This window comes from Asterias amurensis, chromosome 3, assembly GCF_032118995.1.
Source record: "Asterias amurensis chromosome 3, ASM3211899v1".
Classification (NCBI taxonomy): Eukaryota; Metazoa; Echinodermata; class Asteroidea; order Forcipulatida; family Asteriidae; genus Asterias; species Asterias amurensis.
Window position 1 is genome coordinate 1,993,879 of NC_092650.1, and position 16,362 is coordinate 2,010,240.

The following is a 16,362-nucleotide window of genomic DNA, read 5'->3' on the forward strand; positions in this document are numbered from 1 at the left end:
CGCCGTATGTTACACCGCCTTATTTCTCGCGAGAAGGAGCGCCATTATCGCCGTCTATCGTGTTTTCCGGGGTTTCGTCTTGAAACGGGATTTCATCGAGAAATTACGGGAAGTTTTGTGAAAACTTAGGAAAAACTTTTGAAACTTTTGTTTACATACGATCCAAGTGAACTAGCGTGACACCGTGTCTCAAAATTGAGCGTAAGTATCCAGAAAACGATGATATATAAATAACCTTGAGAGCCTGCTCTTGGTTTGATCACAAACCAAATGGAATGCTGGAACCACCACGTTTTTTGCAACGAATTTATTTATGTGCTCGAGCTAGCTCTGTGTTTTAATTTTTTTAGACAGGAACTTGCCAACTTCTTATCCTGTTTGTTTCCTTTCTTATTTTCTTACGCTTACGTCCTTGGGTTGATCATTGATGGTTAGGTTGGGAGTTTTTGGCAAATTGGGACTGGATGGATGATTTAATCAATTTTCTATGATTTTGTGTATTAATAATATTTAACAATTTATTATTAAAGTTAATCAGTCACTGCTCACACACTACCCAGCCCCAGTAACTCTCATTGATCATTCAATATTCATTGTTATAAAATGTAAATCTTTATGTTGACATCTAAATGCAATACGCCCCCACACCCCTTCTTAATTTTGTTAACAAGAATTTATTTACCCCTTAAATTAAGGCTTAATTAATAATTTATACAAAAATAAAACAACAGTTTTTTTTTAAACATAAAATAAACCTCATATCGCTTAATATTATTATTATTTTTATAGGGAACATTTCTAACAATCAAAAGTACCATGACCATGTAAAAAAGTTGGAAGTTCCCGACCATTTTACCAAAGGGTTTATCGCGATTCAGAACCAAATGCGTTATGGGTAGGTAACAGAGATGGGGCAGATTTGCTACCGCAGTGTATGTTTGTCATGCATGACTCGCGCACGCATCACCTATCTTTGTGTTGGTTCAACAGCGCCCTCTCTTGATATTTTGCTATTCGCGAAAAACCTTATTATGTATGGAAGCAGACCATACTAATATTATAATCCCTAACTAACCCTCCAACGCTCCATCCTTCCTATGGTCGCAGACTGCTGGTACGATGGAGGGGGTTTAATGATTCTCAAGAACTGTCATAAGTCAAGATAAAGAGGGGGAGGGGTAATACTAGTAAAAGTAAAGACAGTAATTGTAGAAGTAGGCGGGAAAATGGGAGACAACAAAATATTGCTTGAGCTGTCATGAATTGCACCACAAACAATGTTGAACCTTTTTTTGTCTAAACAAATTTGTGTATACTAAATCTTGACTATTTGTTTATTTACAATGGTATTGATAAAGTGTTGAAGCATCTGGCACCTCAAGGATGACAACAATAAAACTGAAGAGTGACGAGGAAACAAGTGATGAAACAATGTTACAAATGGATGTAGAACAGATAGCGGTACCAACCCTCCTTACAGAATCAGGTAAAGTACTGTGGCTCAATCTGGCCGGACTCCTAGAACTATATATGAGGTTCGTTCCGCTATTGTGTGGAGACGATAGCAGAACAAGCCTCTTAGTTCTAGGAGTAAATCTAGCCCACCTTGGCGACTATGATAAGACTGATGTTAAGAGAGAAAAGTAGTAGCCCATAAGGTGGGCTAGGATCAATCTATCCGAAATAGTACTTGCAAATCTCGTTTGTATTCAAACATACACCAATGTACAACTGCAGTCTGAATGCTAGGACTTTAAAAGTCTACTCCTTTAACAACTTTGCACGTAAAAGAGACCAAGTTCTTGAAGGATAAATTGCTCAGTCTCTTGACATGGTTTGAAGTCACAAGCAGTAGATGACAAATATTGTTAGGAGATCTCTCATTAACAAAATATCAACAATTTGCCCACTGGATTTGATTATAAATATGTCACAAGTTTAATAGCATTCATGAACTAAAACATACTTGAATTTATTTTTGTATAAATATAATTCTTAAAAATCAAGGCATCTGTTTTTTTTAAAACACTTTTTTTGATATTTGATTTATTGAAGAAGCGCAATATGAAGATGAAGAACCGATGGTAAAGAGACAGAGAACAGAAGAAGCTGAAACAATAACAATGGATGACAGTGTTAAGGTTGGTTTCCATAGCAACACACCAGTAAACTTATTCCTATCACTTTTGTGAGGTATTCCGGTAATTAAGTGATTTATAGTTTGTGGAAAAATGGGTTCCTCTCTTGTGCCACCCAACCTCCCCCAACCTTATTTGGTGTGTATAATTTAACTTTGCTTGTTTTTAAAAAATTCTGCTATTTAGACGATTCTTTTCAACATAAACAAAGCCATCTCGTTTCGGCTGGACAGTATGGAGCGCAAGTTAACTAATCTACACAACACCTGCTATAAGATGGGACGCAAGATGGACAACCTTAACTTATCTGTCATAAGAGCGCTATCAAGAATCAAAGAACTGGAGAAAACAACGTAAGTTTTTCAAAAGATTTGGATAAAATGTGAATTCATCTTCACATTGACAGCATTTAGGTCACAATGTATAATTGTATCGCTTCCGGAGAAAATTACAGAAGTTATAACGAGTGCATTTTTTTATCTTTTCAGTGAAAATGGTTCTGCTTCACCTAATAATACAGTCGTCATTGGTTTTCCTCCAGAAGGTAAAATATGCCTAAATAATCCTACTAATTTAACTGAAATTTATGTAAAGTAGTAGTTTCAACCAAGGTTTTAGTCGGTAAAAAGGTGTCAAAATTTGCTGAAAATCTTAAAACTGGGTGTCTAAATGTTTTCACTTACAATACATTTACATATGAATGACAGATAAAATAGGGTGTCAACATTTAAGGCAGGGCGACCATTGCCGTCCAAAAGACATTTAAACACCCTTCTGGCTAACACTATTGTTTCCACAAAAGCTTTCAACTTAAATTGTTAATTATAAAGTTATTAATTTGTCGAAGTATTTTCTGATTGTTAACATTTCTAACAGACCACAACCAGAGTCCATCCACCCCGCAGTCACCGATTTCACAGAGCATCAGTCGGAATGTCACACTAATAACTCTAAACACAGAAGGTAAGTGAAATCAAAATATTAGGTAAACTTCTTAAAGGCATGGTTTACCCTTGGTTTATTGTTGTAATGTAAGCTTATTGTAATGTAAATGTAGATATAATATACAATAATGCTAAACTGTAAAAATTTCATTTCAAGAGGTTAGAATTTGAGGCTAATATATCAACTAAAAGGATAATATCGAATAGGAATACACAATCTGACAAACATTGTGACAGTAACGCTTCCTATATTCAAATTTTGGGATATAACAACTAATAATATCTCATTACATAACCACCTAACTTTAAAGTGAAATGCTTCTAATAGATGTTAAATTTGCATTGGGGATAAAGAATATTAATTTTTGTTTTTACCCATACACCGATGTGTGTTAGCACTGTTTGCTCAGTACTTTCCCGAGTCCTGTGAAAAAATATCACAGGCATGTTACTCGGGTGGGATTCGAACCCACCACCCTTGCAATTCTAGAGCAGTGTCTTACCAACTAGACTACCGAGGTTGCCCGGCAGCTAGAGGCAGTTCGAATCCTATGTTTTGGCAGCGGGTACCGCAACGATATAATAGATGTTAAATTTGCATCGGGGATAAAGAATATTAGTTTTGGTTTTTACCCGTACACCGATGTGTAAAATGTTTCTCAACACGCTTTTTATTATCAAAAGCTGCTGTAAGCTTCTAACCAATAGGATTTTATTGCCATTCATATTTAAAGGAACACGTTGCCTTGGATCGGTCGAGTTGGTCTTTGAAAAGCGTTTGTAACCGTTTTTTATAAAATGCACATGGGTAGAAAGATGTTGTAAAAGTAGAATACAATGATCCACACAAACATGCCTCGAAATTGCGCGGTTTTCCTTTTACCTCGTCGACTAACACGTCGGCCATTTATGGGGGTCAAAATTTTGACTCCCATAAATGGCCGACCGTGTTAGTTCGCACAGTAGAAGGAAAACCACGCAATTTCGAGGCATGTTTGTGTGGATCATTGTATTCTACTTCTTTTAAAACATCTTTCCAACCATATGCATTATATACAAAACGGTTACAAACGCTTTTGTTTTGACCAACTCGTCCGATCCAAGGCAACGTGTTCCTTTAAGAGTGATTACTAACCGTAAACCATTCCTTTAAAAACTATAGGATTTAAATAATTTGATTAAAAAATCATGGTTTTACTTTCTTTTACTTAGATGACTTTCCAAACGGTAGTTGGCTTGGCGATGAAACAAACATGGAGTGCAGAGTGCGATGCGGAATCTCACAGTCGTAAGTATCTGATCATTTTCATGCTTGGGTGAGGTTTGTGGTAGCACCATGTGAAAATCTCTTTTGAGTAGTGTTGGTTTCGAGGAGAACCGATAGTTGACAACTCAACGTTTCGATCAGTTTGCTCTGATCGTCTTGAGGAGAAATTGCTGTAAGATTTGCACAAAATTTCATAGAGCTGCTGAAGCACAAAAAGTATGTACAGTTTGTGATTGGTATCCTGTTTTAGCAGACAATTGTTAAGCATTATTTTCTGCTTAAGCTGCTCTATGAAATTAGGCCCTGGTGATATGCAGTTCTGTGCTAAACTCTCAATCAAAAACACCTCTAACCAAATTTGTTTTTATTTCATTATTCAATGCAGTTGTCGCTCTAATAAATGCAATGGTCCTTTCTATCATTACACACAGTGACATGTTGCATGTAATGCAAACTGCCAAAACACCAGAGAAGTGTGCCCTTAAGTTGCTGGACTACCTTTTTGATAGAGAGACGCAAGCTTCATCGAACCTGTCTGGCACTGGAAAGCATGGCAAGAAACAGTTAAACCCGCTCATGATTTATGGACTAAGATGTAAGTTTTCAAGAAAAATCAACATTTGTGATGATCAAGCAAAATGAGTTGATTGTTGACCTAGGTCATTTGAGGTTTTTTGTATACATTTGAAAAGAGCATAACTTATACCTTTAGGACACTTTCGGAACAGAATTTTTTTTTTTACAAATAACCTACAGGGTTTACAGAAGGAAATGGTGAAAGACTTCTCTTGAAATATTATGCAATGAAATGCTTTACTTTTTGAGAAAACATTAAAACAATTATCAATTCTTGATATCGAGAATTACGGATTTATTATAAACATGTCATGACACGGCGAAACGTGCGTAAACGAGGGTGGGTTTTCCCGTTATTTTCTCCCGACTCCGATGACCGATTGAGCTTTTAATTTTCACAGGTTTGTTATTTTATTTAAGTTGTGATACACAAAGTGTGGGCCTTTGGAAAATACTTTATACCAAAAGTGTTTGATGGCTTCAATACTTTTACAACCATAATGTAATACCAGTTGTGAAAGTAGAAACACCAAGAACTGAGAGAGCAAGAAACTGAAAAAAAAAAGGTTTTAAAATCGAGTTGTTTTTCGATCATACTGTACATTGGCACATTTTCTTTCAATGCTTGGTTGTTTATCAGGGAGGAAGTTGCCAATATAAAATAAGATTTAAATTTTGTTGTTTTAAATTTTACCTCTGTTGGCCTGTGTTGGTTTGTTTCTCCGTAATAATAATTCTGACAAATGACTCTCTTTTGCTTGATCACATTACATTTTTTCTAAGAGAAAGCATTTAAAGAAAAAATGTTGTTTCGTGATTGAAGATGATACAATGTACTACATTTTGTTCCCTTTTAAAGGTCACCTAATCAAGCATTTTGATATCACCGATTGTGAATGGCATCGGATCAGAATGAATATTGATTCAAAATGTCGCACAGCGTTCCGACGTAAGCAGCGTGGCCTTCCAATGACCGTTAAAGCATTCGGGTATAAGACAGGCAACAGTGATGCCGATCAATTTCTAAATGAAAGGGTGAGTTGGTCACAGATATTTTCATCTTCTGTCAGATTCTTATAAGTGGGTCTCTTGAGTTGCAAAAGTAAGAACGAAAAGTATCAGATTTAAAGGTAGTGGACACTATTGGTAATTACTCAAAATAATTCAAATTTTCACAGGTTTGTTTTTTTATGCATATGTTGAGATACACCAAGTGAGAAGACTGTTCTTTGACAATTACCAATAGTGTCCACTGCCTTTAAAGGGAGGCTACACCTTTAGTAATTACTCCAAAAATGTATGACCATACAAACTTATTTGGGAAAGAGCAATGAAGAGCTGTTGCTTTTATAAAACATTGTTGCGAACACCATCCTTTTTAATAACTAGTTATGTAGTTTTAGAGAAAGAGGTTATTTCTCACCCGAATATTTGACTTCAGGCATGAAGCCTTCCTCGGGTGCTATGAAGCCTTTCTCATGCATGTGGAACCACACAATTCTATAGGACGAGGGTGGAAATTCGTGGAAAATTACTTCTTTCTCGAAAACTACCTTAATTCAGAGGGAGCAGTTTCTCACAATGTTTTATACCACCGCCCTCTCCCCATTACTCGTCACCAAGAAAGGTTTTATGCTAATAATTATTTTGAGTATTTACCAATTAGTGTCCACTGCCTTTAAGTTTGTCTTTATTTCTTTAAGCAGTTTGGAGAACGAGTCGACCATACAACTGATTCTCGCAGCTCAGAAGAAGAAGTTCAAGGGGTTCATATTCAACTACCCGCCGATTCTAATATATCGGATATAGCTCATGAGGTTGAGCATCATCATCATCAGCAAGACAGCAACACTGTCATTAAGAAGGTAAGGTCTTACTTAAAGCCATTCTTCTACTTTGAGTGGTGACCTCGGTCAGTGGTGTTATGACCGAGTTGTCCCCAGTGCTCCCTGTCCCTCATGCATGTAGATATCTCATCTGCTGTCACAAACCCAGTGTCCCTTCTTATAATAGTAAATCAACAAAGTCAGGTTACCTTGGCCTCTTAGGGCTTCACCTTGCTCGGGCTCCATGAGGGCAAGCTTGCTGGCTGGATGCGCCGGGTGGCGTTAGCAGTACCCTGCAAACTTTTTTGCACTAAGCTTGGGGAACCCGAGATAGAGATCAAAACTGGATATGTTTTTTCCTCTTGACACCAAGCACCTGGCATAGCATTCTGAGCCCAATGTCATGGCTCTGCTTACCGTAAGCACAGAATCGGCGCTTATGTAAGCAGGGAATTCTGTGCTTACGGCAAGCAATTTTCACGGGTTAGCGGCAAATTTTGTTTTCTTTGCGTGCATACTCAACGTAACTAGGCATTCTACTCTTACAAGTGTAGCGCAGAAACTCGGCACTTGCACGACAGCGGGGAAATTGTAGTCGTAAGCGCAGAATTCGGCAGTAAGCAGAGCCATGAAACTGGGCCATGGTGTAGCCCCTTTTGAGTTGTTTTGCAAAAAGCAGATGTTAATGTCCATGCATCTCATGAACAGTCATAATTTAGCAGAACTTGGTTTAGTAAGATTCATACATTGTTGTCCACTTCTGTGTACCATAGGTGAGGATTGAACAGGATGGCGTACCACTCCACGAGGGCCAGATCAATATCACCCAATCAGGAGAAATTCAAATAGCAGTCATGGAGGAATTAGAAGGAGCTACGACGTTAGTCTTACAGCAGCAAAGGGGGGACTCATAGAGAACCAAGACATGTGTCATTAGGACGGAGGACGTAGTACCTAATAGTGATTATACCTGGGGTAGTGGCCGGCTATTTTTGAAACTATTAGCACGGTTCCTACTTCCTGGGTATGTAATAGGAATTTTGTAATAGGAGTGTTGACGTCACAAATTGACAACGAAAAACTTGTATCAGTTGACTTGTGCTCAACTCCTGCGGAACATTCGCTGCGAAAACTGCCTTGTGACGTCAAAATTCGTCCTCACAAACACAGGAAGTACGAATAAGGCTTTTGAGTGGCTGATGATGCTTGAAGGAGTTGCTTGCCGTCAGGGCCCAATTTCAAAGAGCTACTTTAGCACAAGCTCAGCACTACACAATTATGCTTACCAGAGTATGGTTACCAGCCAAACTACTATGTCACACAAACAATCTGTGACTGGTATCCTACTTATTTCTGCTAAGCAGAATTTTTTTCAGCAATAATTTGTGCTTAAGCAGCTCTATGAAATTGTGCGCAGATAATGTGAAAGGCAGTGCCAAATTATTGGGGTCATTGAGAGATTGGCATCATTTGAAACACAGTACTTCCCATATCAGCACACACCAACAAAACTAATAATCATAATGGATGAATAACACAAATCTGCTTATAGACAATGGACACTATTGGTAATTGTCAAAGAGCAGTCTTCTCACTTGGTGTATCTCATCGTATACACAAAATAACAAACCTGTGAAAATTTGAGCTTGATAAACGAGATAAACTTTGAAAGAAAAAAAACACTCTTGTCACACGAAGTTGTGTGCTTTCAGATGCCTGATTTCGAGACCTAAAATTCTAAGTCTGAGTCTTAGGATACGAAATCAAATTTGTGGAAAATTGCTTCTTTCTCGAACACTATGTCACTTCAGAGGGAGCCCTTTCTCACACTGTTTTATACTATCAACCTCTCCCCTTCACTCGTTGCCAAGTAAGGTTTTATGCTAATAATTATTTTGAGTAATTACCAATAGTGTCCACTGCCTTCAATCAATTAAGTTTGATAATGGCATTCCGAAAAGGGATCTATGCAGAGTTATTTGCTGGTGATAAAAAAATATTGTGGCCTTTTTACCAACGACTTTACATCTTATTTATTTTCTTTTTTTGGTGCTTTCAAGTTGTGAATGGTCCAATGAACTTAAATGTTTGTTTGTTGGCTTGTAGCTTTTGTAAACACTGCTTTTAAAATATAGAAACTAAAATACATAAATAAAAAATGTTCCCTCTTTTTTGTTCTTTAGCAGGCACGATTTTCCTTCCTACTTTTTCCTCTTTGTTCTTTTTTTTTTTTTCCTCAGAAGTATTAGCAAAATTTATATTTATTAGCCTTAAAACTTCTATAAAAGACTTCACAAAATGTCTGTGTACAAAACCTGTGTAGGTTTATCCCTTTTTTCCTTTTGCAACCAGCCTAGCATTTCCAACTCTATTTTTGCATTCCCAATTTTGTATATTTATTATAACTAATAACCTTAAAAAAAGGTTTTTAAATATTGCTGCTTTTGTTAAATGTGTTGCGTTTCTTTCTTATTCAGTGTTAAAACTTTTGTTTAATGGAAATGAATACAACTAGTACGTAAATACAAATATTGTGTTAACATTTTAATGAATTCTTTTCATCAAACACTTCTGTTAAGTACAACTTTGGCAAATAAGATTTTCTTTACTTTTATGCAAATAAACTGTACATTTGTACAAACAATAATAAAAAATTATTTTGTAAAACTTTATGAATAAGTCAAATAAACTTTGTCCACAAAAGTGGAGTATGAAGCAAAGAAGTGTTTGTAATTAGCGTTTGTAATTCATTTCAATTCATATTTCCCAGAAAAAATAATATTTTTAAGAATACTTTTCGAAATGTCTTATAAGACCTACCAAGGCTGTTCCTGACTATGTTTTTTCAAAGATATGTAAATAGATAGGAAACTTGCATGTACCACCATGTGTAAATCTCTTTTGTGGGGGTCTCGAAATTTCAAACGGTATACTCTGCACGTCTTCAGGAGAAGAGTAGAGTATACTTTTCGAAACATCAAGACCACACCAGCTCCTTTCAGAGCCAACACTCCGAAAAAGAGGTCTACACACGGTTGTACCCATTAGTATACTATTTTGTTTATCGTTTCTTCCTATTTATCCACAACATGCAGAGCCTCAAATGATGTTAACTGATTAATTGGTCTTTTTTTTCAATACCACTTTGAACAAAACATTTCTGCAATGGGAGCAACATGTGAGTAAATGATTGATATATTATGATTATCTTAAAGCAAACTTTAATCCTTGATTCTGGTTTATCGATCTATGGCAACAAGAGTGCGATTAACTTAAATTGTTGCCCTTATCAAATCCTGTTTTTACAAACTGTTCTAATTCCGATTATTGCACTACTTTAAGTTTGCTTGAAGATAGATTCATTATCACAAACAACTCGTGCAACAATACATAAAAATGTAGCGAATCTGCGTCCCATATGATATACATGTAAATCCAACTTGGCTTTCCATTTCGTTTGATATGGGAGGTTAAAGGGATAATTTTTTTGTATTCCACTCCTGTTTGTGTGACTAGTTATATTTGTGTGACTAGTTACATTTGCCTTTGTAATGTCGTTCTTAAAAGACCTCTTCACATCACTGTAATTCTTCTTTCAGTTTTTACTGAAGTTTTATCTTAAATTGTTCTTGGTGGTTTTTTTTTTTTTAACTCTGTAAAGTGCCTCAGCACCCTGGTTTTGGTCAAGTGCAATATATACATGTAAAGCTTTTTTATATTATTTTGATTATATTATTATTATTATTATTATTATTATTACTATTATTATAAATGAAGGCAAAGAATGCTGATAAAGAAATAATCTCTCACAATGTATTAATCTTTGCGAGTGGTTTTCAAGAAATAACTGGTGCTACGTACCCAATGTAATATTCACTGGGAATCCATCAGTCCCAGCCATTTGAAATTGGTTAGTTCCATTTTCAATGACAGCAGCTGGATTATGCTGAAACGCCTCAATGGTTGCTCGTTGTCCCTGCATCAAATCAGCGTCTTGGACGTTATCATGAAACGACGTCAGCTGTTCTATATTTGCATAAACGTAATTCGGCTCACAGAGAACGTAACTAATGTGTTGGCTCGTAGTGTCCGGCGACCCATCCTGGGATATGGTTGCTTGTAGGGTGACTTGAGGGGCCAACGTACATGTAGGGTGTTCCGTCATACAGTGCCGCTCTAGGATTTTGGGTCGCATGAAACCCCGGTTGCAGATCTCACAACGGAAACGAAACTCACGAGTGTGAAGTATTTCATGATCTTTGAGATTGTCCTTACGGCAGAAGCCTTTGCCACAGTGCTGGCACTTGAGTTGTTGTGAGACCAGATGGGTCTTGGCGTGATCGTGGAGTTTATCTTTACGAGAGAAACCTCGTTCACATCCTGACCATTCACACATAAAAGGCTTCTTGACAGAATGAACGGTCACCATGTGTCGGGTCATTTTATTCTTGAAACTGAAGCACTTTGTGCACTCTGGGCACTGGAACGGTCGGACATTGTTATGGGAATAAGTATGCTTGTTAAGGTCTCGTTTTGTCTTAAAGTTTCGTCCGCAGACCTCGCATAGAAAGCAGCGCTCATCTTGATGGGTGACCATGTGCATGCGAAGCTGCCGCTTACTGACTTGGATTTTTCCACATTTGCTGCATGGATGATGGTGGCTTTCTGTCTTCATGTGCCTATCAAGACTTCCCGTGCTTGGAAATTTGACCCAACACTTGCTGCATTTATGGCTCATATGCTTGTAGTATTCTCTCATCTTTTCCTTTCTCATGTTGTCAAGCGATTCGGTATTGACTAACCGACGATTCATGCAGCTACGACAGCCACAATGAAACATATCCTGCTTGTCGTGGGTTGCAATGTGAGCTTTGAATTCCTCCAACTTGCCAAAAATATTCTGACAGGTAAACTCACGACACTGGAAGCGCTTCACCCTATTGTGGGCCTGCAGCATGTGTTTGGGGAGACTCGTCCGTCCAAACCATGTATAACATATCTTGCACTTCAGATCGCGTGGATTTATCTTCCTATCTCCTCCATCAATAACTTTTTGCTCTTCCTGTGTCAAGAGTTGTGCGTTGCCTTCATCATGAGAATCCTTGGGAAGCAACGATCCATCAATGAGTGCCGCTTGCAAATCTTGACCCGCGTCTCCACCCCCAAGAAGGTTATGAGACGTCCTAAGGAGGTCACTGTCACCTTGGATTTGTGTTATAAGCGCCAGTTCGTCAAGATCAACAGTAGAAGCAAACTCCTTGTCTATATCAACTTGGTTTGAGTCGATGGAAATCAAAGGGGGTGTACCGTTAGAAGCAGACATCGAGGATGAAACAAGCGTCACTGAGGATGGACCTGATTGTAACTGCCTCAAATCAGCTCCATTCAGCCAGTTCGGCTGAGCCTTCACCCATGTCCTGTGGTTATCCACATGAACCGTATGATCATAGGACTCCCGCGATTTATGCTGACATAGCGGACATACAAATCGGTTCTTATTCGTGCAGCGAATTTGGTGGCGTTTAAGCCCACGTGAACTCATCTTCTTATTGCATTCCGGACATCTAACAAGTCCTTTTGACGTTGAGTTATTCTCCTCATCCCCTTCCTCAATCTCATCTTTTTCTTGCTCCTCTTCGTCGTCAATCTCAACTTCATCATCTTGTATCAAATTCACTGCATCCTTTTGAATACTTCTACTGCTTTTTCTTCTCCTCCGCGACTTGGGTTTATCTTTGAGTTGTACACTTGAAGAATCTGTATTCTCCTCAGATTTTTCACTGACTGCCTCATCGCCTCTGTCATTGCATTGACAATCATGAATATGAGCGGTGAAATCTTTGACTGTAGTTGTTTGGAAGCTGCAACGAGAGCATTTTATCATTCTGCCGGTTGGAAGACTCTGCGATGGTGAAGATGGGGCTACCAACTCCGAAGTCTGATGTTTTTGGTGACGCTTTTTGATATGAGTAGCGCAGAGGTTTTTATTATTGAATGATTCATTACAGTGAGGACATGTGACATTCTTTGGCGTTCTCAAAGTCAGTCCTTTTGGTGGTCGACCTCTACCTCTCTTGAAAGCAACTTGTCGGAGAAACTCTAGGGCAGCAGTGTTTTTCATCTTGTGGGTGTCTATGTAGTGACGGAAAAGAAACTCTGTATTCTTTAAGGTCTCTGAGCAAAATTTACAAACCACTGGCTTGCTGCTTTTGCACGCTTCGGGAATTTTCAGTTGTGTGGTTTTAGTTGTTGTTTCCTTTTGTGTTTCATTAGTCTTTCTCCTTGAGACTTTGGATACGTTCTGAGTTTGTGATGAACCTGTCCCCACATTTCCCTGTGCTGCTTTATTTTGATTCTCTTGTTCCAAGAAATTCTCGCTGCCTAAAACAATGGTCTCCGGTTTTTGTTTCATCAGTTGTCTTTGAATGAGTTCATCACTAGTCTGACTCTCACCTTGAGAGCCCTCTTGTCGAAATTCGTCTCCACTCGTCACCTCATCATTCTGAGATGCCTTAGATGTTGCCAAGCAGTCCGAATAAGCCCTCTGCATCTCATGACTAGCAAGCTTGTCTATATAGCTCCCTCGACTCAGCATCGCTTTTCCAACCGATGTGGTGGGTAGCTCTTCATCTGGGGAGCCCAATAGTTCCTCAAAGACGTCCGAGGTGAGTGGAATCATCCCTATGCTACTCTGAGACTGGCTTGAAGAGAAATCTACCTGTTGCCCTTCTTGGAACACTTCAAAATCGTGTTGGAGTCGATTGACGGAAGACTGAAGATTGTAATCGGATGTGGCGGATGAGATCTGAAGGCTGGCTGGTGAGGCACTTAATGATGGCACTTTTTGAAACGTTCCTTGCATGCTTTCTGGTATGTGCTCCAAGACTGTTTTAGATGGAAATATGACAAACTATTCAAAGTGGTATACCAAAACATTGAACGTGACAAACAAAAAAGGAAGACCAAGAAGCACATTTTTTATGAGAGGCATAACTTTCCATTCAACGATACAAGCAAAGTACCAGAGTACAGCGGAAGGCACTTGACGCATCCAGGGCCAAATTTCTAAGCAGAAAATCTTCCTCAACAATTTTCTGTTTAGCGAATCAAATAGTTCAAATTTTGTTCAAATCAATGTGTTTATAATAGTGTTCATTTCTTCGTTATCACTTTGCAAAGGGGACTCAAATCACTCTTGCCCCCAAAAATTGACTAGAGCAGGATTTGAACCAATCTCCTTTGGATTAATGTGTTGGCGCTCTACTAACTGAGCTATTAAGCCGTTGGCTAGATAGGGCTAGATAGCTCAGTTGGTTGAGCACTGACAAGTTAATCCAGAGTTGGTTGGTTCGAATCCTGCTCTAGTAATTTTGTCATTGTTCAATCCCGCATCGATTGAAAGTTGTCAAATTTACAGTCAGTTTCTCTTTTGGATTATTATTAGATACAATACCAACCCCAAACTTTTTAAAGAAATCACAACCAACAGATTGGACACAATCCGCAATAAATGTAAACCTTACCTGGTAAATCTGAAGTGATTTCAGGAGGTAATTGTTGCTGGTTTGTATGATGCTGCTTGATCTTATGGCACACTCCGCTTGCCTTGTGGACCATGAAACTGTCCATGCTGGAAAACTGATGTTTGCAGCGACCACAGGAAAATACATCCTCCTCATCTGGTGACATAAACATTGATAACATTAGTCAATTAAAAACTTATTCCAAATAATTGATGAACTCAAATACTGTCATTAATAGTTGGTGTAAGAAGTAGTAATTTGTGATAAATTTTTATTTTAGTTTGAAGTAGTTTTTGTTTTTAAGTATAATTTTTTCATTTAAAGGCACTGGACTCTTTTGGTAATTACTCAAAATAATTGTTTTTGCAGCTTTGATGAACAAATGTTCACAGGTCTGTTATTAAATTAAGCTAGTGAGAATACTGGTCTTTGACAATTACCAACGTGTCCAGTGCCATAAGAGTAGTTGTTTATTATTTTTTTATTTAAATAAACATTTATTATGGAATCATCAAACATCTGTTATTTTTGTATAAAATAAACTATGAAGAACAAATCAAAAAACAAACCTAAACGACTAGATTGAGTTTAAAACGTCGAGAGTAAGTTTTGTTTTCTAATCCAAGGTTTTAACAAAAATACCCGAAAGCTCTTTCCTTTGACCTTTCTTTGGAAATTGTTTTTAATTTACCTGAAGAATGATGCTCCATGGTTTCAGCTTTTCAATCAGTCTGGTGTGGTGTAACTTGGTATGATTATTATCTAGTATAAGAATGTAAAATAATATATCGATCACAACCTTTCATTACATTTTTAAATAATGTTGTGGTAAAAAGTTCTTAAAAATCATTGTTTTCATCTTATATGTTTCTGTATAAGAGGATTATTTATTAAGAAAGCCACTTCATTGGTAACTACTTAAGATTCTGTTGAATCCTCCTTTTTCAGTTTTCAGCCCATGCAAATTTCCCATATCAATGGGGGACAAAATATTTGTGGTGGGAAAGATCTCCCTATGATGAATGACACACACAGGCATACACAATGACACAAGGTTGTTGGTTCAACTCCCTCTCTAATAATTTATTTCTTTTGTTAACCCCAAATATTTTTCTTAAACTCAAAACTAGGCCTATTTGTTTGCTTCTCATCAGTAAAAAAAAACAAACATTTTTTATGGTAAAACATACCGGTATTTCTTTACGAAACCTTACATTACTACTAAAAAAAAAATGAAATGCTTGAAAAAGAATGACTTTAGTTTTAATCAAGGAGACATAACTAAAGGGAAAAAATGTGTTTATTTAACTTTATAATATAAATTATATTGTTGTTTTGTTTTGTTTTGAATAAAACCATTTAAATTTTTAGCCTCAAAGTCAAAGAAGATAAGAAAGACTCAGCTATATGGTCCTAGTAATTGCGTCCTGGCTCCAGGCCTGGGGTAAAAACGTCAAGCCATTTAGCATGTTTAGTTACTATTTTGTTTTTACCATGTTAGGAGAAAACGTGGCCAATTTGTGGATAAATAACCTCGGTAAGACACCAGTCTCCGTTGCACAGAGTTTTTTTTTTTGGGGGGGGGGGGGGGAACGCATGAAATCTTACTGAAGCTGCGGACAGTAATGAGAAAACCTTTTCGTCAAGCGAGTTGTCTCAACACGGGCCAGGCACCCCTGTTGGCCCGTCATCCACATACGCCAGGGGGAAACCATTACCCAAACAAAACGGGCCAACCATAACTCTCAAATATTCACGTTTCTTTACTAATTTCAGCTCAATAAATTTACGCAAACCAGTCTACAAGCAACGAGGAAAAATCTCATATAGTTTTTACCTACTCAAATGGGTGTACATAGGAAATTGAAATATGTTTTACCTCAAAAAAGTCGTCCTAAATCTGCACAGACACAGCATAAAATGGCGACCAGATGTTATCGGGTGTGGGCGCCCTTTGAACATTTCACCTGCCCGTCCACCCGTGACGTAAAATTGGATATGTTCCATTAGATAAATGGGGGTGTGCGTTTCCTGCCCTCATTCCATCTAACTAGTAAAAATTAATACGGCAATGTGAAACTGTGAACA

At 37.7% G+C, this 16,362-nt stretch overlaps 2 protein-coding genes across 2 annotated transcripts; one reads left to right on the plus strand and one right to left on the minus strand.

Annotated features, from left to right (window-relative positions):
- Window positions 1-44: 44 nt before the first annotated feature.
- On the plus strand, window positions 45-9,361 carry LOC139934879 (protein BANP-like). Its single transcript, XM_071929300.1, has 11 exons — window positions 45-201; window positions 1,359-1,486; window positions 2,056-2,141; window positions 2,325-2,491; window positions 2,627-2,682; window positions 3,015-3,101; window positions 4,295-4,370; window positions 4,781-4,944; window positions 5,785-5,960; window positions 6,632-6,790; window positions 7,525-9,361. The coding sequence occupies exons 2-11, from the start codon at window positions 1,384-1,386 to the stop codon at window positions 7,663-7,665; spliced, it is 1,215 nt and encodes a 404-aa protein (XP_071785401.1). The 5' UTR covers window positions 45-201; window positions 1,359-1,383; the 3' UTR covers window positions 7,666-9,361.
- A 179-nt stretch (window positions 9,362-9,540) lies between these two features.
- On the minus strand, window positions 9,541-16,205 carry LOC139934862 (uncharacterized). The gene is made up of 4 exons (XM_071929275.1): window positions 16,154-16,205; window positions 14,966-15,036; window positions 14,275-14,430; window positions 9,541-13,636 (listed from the first exon to the last, which is right to left on the minus strand). Exons 2-4 carry the CDS (start codon window positions 14,982-14,984, stop codon window positions 10,605-10,607), a joined length of 3,207 nt encoding a protein of 1,068 aa, XP_071785376.1. The 5' UTR covers window positions 14,985-15,036; window positions 16,154-16,205; the 3' UTR covers window positions 9,541-10,604.
- Between the last annotated feature and the right edge of the window lie 157 nt (window positions 16,206-16,362).